General features: G+C 41.6%; 1 protein-coding gene across 1 annotated transcript; it reads left to right on the forward strand.

Moving 5' to 3' along the window:
* The first annotated feature begins 3,326 nt into the window (after window positions 1–3,326).
* On the forward strand, window positions 3,327–3,878 carry LOC123001824 (ferritin heavy chain-like). The gene has a single exon (XM_044389355.3). The coding sequence runs from the start codon at window positions 3,327–3,329 to the stop codon at window positions 3,876–3,878; it is 552 nt and encodes a 183-aa protein (XP_044245290.2).
* The last annotated feature ends 1,099 nt before the right edge of the window (window positions 3,879–4,977 follow it).

The following is a 4,977-nucleotide window of genomic DNA, read 5'->3' on the forward strand; positions in this document are numbered from 1 at the left end:
AGAAGGGATTATATGGAACATTGAATAGCACTTCACTGCAAAAAAATGCAAATATGAGTTTACAGAACAAGTTTTTATGTTAGTACCTATAGAAATACCCAGCATATAATAGGTGCTCACTAGAAATATACTAAGTGAATACGAGTTAATCACTGACACTGTGTCAGAACTTATTGTCTATTAGTTCTGTAACATTTTTAAATGATGAATGGAAGTGAAAATCAAAGAGTTTTCACATTAATGGCACTTAAGTTTTATTTGTTGACTCTGCACTTATCATGAATACTGCTGTGATGGTTAATTTTACATGTCAACTTGACTGGGCCAAGGATATCCATATATTTAATCAAATATTTTTTTGTGTATGTCAGTGAGGGTGTTTTTCCATGAAATTTACATTTAAAACAGTGGAGTAAAGCAGATTGGCATTCCTAATATGGGTAAGCTTCATGCAATCGTTTGAAGGCCTGAAGAAAACAGAAGGCTGACTACCACTGAGTAAGAGAGAACCCTTCCTGCCTGATTGGCTTTGGCCTGGGACACTGATTTTTTTCCTACCTTTGACTTCAACTTTCTGGATTTCCAGCCTGCTGGTCTTTGAGCTACACCGTCAGCTTTCCTAGATCTCAAATTTGCCAAACACAGATTTTGGGACTTGTCAGCTTCCATAATCAGCTGAGCAAATTCCTTATTTTTATATACATATACACACACATTTATATGTATACACACACTTTTGTGTGTGTGTGTGTGTGTGTGTGTGTGTGTATTGGTTCTGTTTCTCTGTAGAACACTAATACAATACAAACACTAACCACAAACATTTCAAAGAAACCTTTATCTTATAGTCCTATATTGATGTTTTTAAGAAACATGATCTGCTTTGAAGTTTTCTCATTCCATGTTTATATTTAGTTTTATATACCTCATTTTAGAAAACTGAATGTAATGTTTTTGTTTCTATTTATGTACATTGCCTTTGTGGAAATTTGAACTTCCGGTCCATGCTTCTTTATTGATTTCCCTTGGAAAAGCTGGTTTTTAAGTCTTATTTCTTATTTCTCTTATTTACAATATATATTTTCCCATTACCTTCTTCCCTAGGAGGTAATGATGAGGAATGAAATATTTGAGAAACGCCATTATCACCCCCTTAGTAACCATTCAATAGTATTATTATTTTTAAATATTTGAGGAATATAATTACAGGGATAAATTATTAAATAATTTTGAGACATAATGAGAAAATGTTCTACAAAATCAAGATCTCTTTTGCTTAAATAGATTCTTATAATGAAGTCTACAATGGAATCTCCCAAGGAAATTTTGAAATTATATTAAGACTAATTATATTAAGACAATTATATTAAGACTAAACACTGGTAGTAAGCAAATAGGAATAAAATTTTCTCATTGCGAAATTGATCATGTAGTTCTTTTCCATCTGTAGTATGTGATCTATCATTAAAACCAACTTATCAAATAGATGTCTATTTATTTACAGAATCAACAATTAAATGCCTCTAAAACTCCCTAGGTAAGTTTACATCATGACATTTGATCCTTTGCTTTCATCATAAACAGTGATTATAAAATAGTGTACATTTCCAAACAGAAATAGAGACCAAACACACACACACACACACACACACACACACAGGTGCATTAATTAGAGCCAGGGGATTAAACCTTTCTATAAAAATAGGTATTTTATTCTAACTTTATCTGAGAGCACTTATAATATTCTGTCGCTCTGTCTTTTACCTTGAGAAGACCACATTTGATTCTTCTGTGAATCTCCAGAATCAAATACAGTGTCTGACACATATTTTGAGTATCTAAATTGTTGTTGTATTAATGCATAAATAAATGAATTATAACTATCTAGGTGGGTTTTATGTCTTCTATTATAATATCCTTGAATTCTGAGGATATATTGTTTTTTAAATATCCATATACATGTATAACATCTTGTTTATGTATGCACTTACAACAGTAAGGTAGGGGGGAGAGATGGCAGTTTTGTGTTTGCTTAGTTTGGTCTGCTTCTCCATTAAATGCAAACCCCATGGGAACAGAGATTTCTCTCTTTGTTACTAATGTATGCCCAAATTGCAGACCAGCTCCTGGGCCATATTAGGTAACCAATAAACATTTGTTGACCGAGTGAATGAATTAATAAAAGGCAATTTGAGATCGGTGGTATTTCCTAACACTGTGGTTCATTCCATAGAATGTAACTGAAGGAATAATAACAATAAAAAAAAAGGCTTGCTGAGTGGCAGTGTAAGTACAAATGAGGTTGGAGGGAGGAATACATCCACAGGGTTAGCAGTGGTTTCTCTAAGAACGAACCTAAAACTTTTGTTTTCTGCCAGAGAAATGATAAATCTGCATATACCCAGGAGGAAGGGAATTGGCGAGCCAGGTGAGAGGGGGTGAGCAAATCTAGGATGTCAGCGAAGAAATCACTGAAGCTGTCCATACTGAGGTCCAGACAGGGCCGAAGGAATGTGTTACTAGGACTGTGCTGAAAGAGGAAGAGATGAGAGAGAATAAAGGGAGTGAAGAACAAGTGCAAAAAGAGTGGAAGATTGAGAGGTGGAAAGGTTCCCCAAGACTTTGGAGGTGCTGCTCCGCTGTTGGACAAGACAGAACCTGATCATGAATAGGAGAGAAGTGGAGGTCCCTGAAACAGTAAGGTCTAGGAACTGAGTGAGGAGGCTACCGAAGTGTCATTAATGTGGATGTTGAGTCACTGAGGATAGCTGCCATCCAAATAAAGCTTCGTGATGCTAAATAACTCCAATGATGCCACAAAAGCACTGTATTTAACGAACAATCCCATCGGGACAATATTCAAGTACATTGCTCAAAGAAACCATGCATGTGACTAACTCAAAAGCGCTGCACTTATAGTCACGAGTAATATTTAAAAATATTATATAGGCTACACGGTCAACAGAAAGTTGCACTGCGTCACCCAGCTCCTCTGAACCTGGAACAGCATTCACGCTCTGCCTCACCCCCAGCCACGCCCCCAGCCATGCCAAGCCACGCCCCCTAGCCCTTCCAGACCACAGCGGCCCCTCCCCTCTGACCCCAATGACCTCTAACGGCTCTTCACCCCACCCCCAACTCCCGGCTAACGGACCCACCTTCGGGTTCCAGCCCAGAGCTCTTGAGCTGCCAGCCCAGGAGCCTGCCCACCTCCAGCCTCCCTCGTCGCCCACCCTGAAAAGGCGCCGAGCACCTGCCGCCATCGACTTCGGCCCCGCAGCCCTCGCTTCCGCGCTGCCGTTGCCTTGATGCCCGGGCCGCCAGCCATGGCCACCGTGCCGCTCTCACAAGTGCGCCAGAACTACCACCCTGACTGCGAGGCCGCCATCAACCGCCAGATCAACCTGGAGCTCTACGCCTCCTACGTGTACCTGTCCATGGCCTTCTACTTTGACCGCGACGACGTGGCCTTGAAGAACTTCGCCCAGTTCTTCCTGCACCAGTCCCGCGAGGAGACCGAGCACGCCGAGAAGCTGATGCAGCTGCAGAACCAGCGCGGGGGCCGCATCCACCTCCGAGACATCAAGAAGCCAGATCGCGACGACTGGGGGAGCGGCCTGAAGGCCATGGAGTGCGCCTTGCACCTGGAGAAGAGCGTGAACCAGAGCCTGCTCGACCTGCACCAGCTGGCCACCGACAAGAACGACGCCCACCTGTGCGACTTCCTGGAGAGCCACTACCTGCACGAGCAAGTCAAGTCCATTAAAGAGTTGGCGGACTATGTCACCAGCCTGCGCAAGATGGGGGCTCCGGAAGACGGCATGGCGGATTACCTCTTTGACAAGCTCACCCTGGGTGACAGCGACAATAAGAACTGAGTTGGGACTGTTTTCCCTATAGCCACAGGGTGCATGGTGATCACCTGGTTTCCCTGATCACCATGCCGAGCATGCATATTGCAGTGTTGGCTTTGCAAAAGGTTCCAGTTTTTTTCTTCCAGTCTTGCCCTTTCTTCCAATAAAGTTATTTGGTTCCTAAATAAATAAAGGTCTCTTGTTGATTCATGTGTGCAAATCTCTCACCTTTTAAGTTTTAAAATAGGTAACCAGGAGTCCCTCTACCCACCCATGCCCCATCCACATGCAGCTCAGGATCTCTGAAGATGGAGGGAGAAGGTATTCCACAGGACCCTGGAAAATACAATATCTCTCTTCCCCCATAAACGATGTGGGTATATGAGGATCGAGGTGGAGTGGGGTGAGGTGGGGCCCTGGTGAATATTAAGTGCATGTCAATAGTAAAAGTATAGAAACGTGGCCTGAAGATCATGACTGCAGTTGCATCTGGGGAAGAAGGAAAGGGAATGGCATTGGGTAGGAATTAAAGGGGATCTTGGCTTTACCTGAAATGTTTATGTTCATTAAATTCTGCAAATACTAATGGTTAAATCTGTGTAGCAAGATAGAGATTGTGGAAGTCAGAATGTCAGAGTATCTCTGACAAGATCATGCTGGGCAACAGTGATAATAGGAAACAAGTCTTAGGCCAGCATCAACATAAACACTGGCAGTAACTTCCTGTGGTTAGCAATGCCTGGCATACATGTTGCAGTTACAAAACAACCACTTATGTATGTTTTCTTTAATATGTATCATATGTATATGTATACACTCCAACCAGCAGCAGAGTACATTGTGAATCTCCAGATAAGATTCTGAATGTTTTCTTAGGAAGACATTCTTTGTTGAAAAGCACTGCATTATTGGAAATGATACAGCTGCTTTCTAGACCTTTCCTGAGCCTGGTTATATTTCTGTCTTTGGGTTTCATGCATTCAACTGTGATTTGGCTTTTGTTATTTGCTACCAAGAAAACCTAAGCTAGTACGTCTTCTTATTATCATTACACCTTTACCAGGCCCCACTGTAATTATTTGCAGTAAATAGCTCCTCTAGAGTAGTAAGTGGCATTTTTTCT

The sequence above is a fragment of the Ursus arctos genome, chromosome X (assembly GCF_023065955.2).
Source record: "Ursus arctos isolate Adak ecotype North America chromosome X, UrsArc2.0, whole genome shotgun sequence".
In the NCBI taxonomy this organism is placed as follows: Eukaryota; Metazoa; Chordata; class Mammalia; order Carnivora; family Ursidae; genus Ursus; species Ursus arctos.

Bases quoted from the DNA above. Each gene is read 5' to 3' on its own strand.
- LOC123001824 (XM_044389355.3), top strand. From the start codon at position 3,327: ATGGCCACCGTGCCGCTCTCACAAGTGCGCCAGAACTACCACCCTGAC.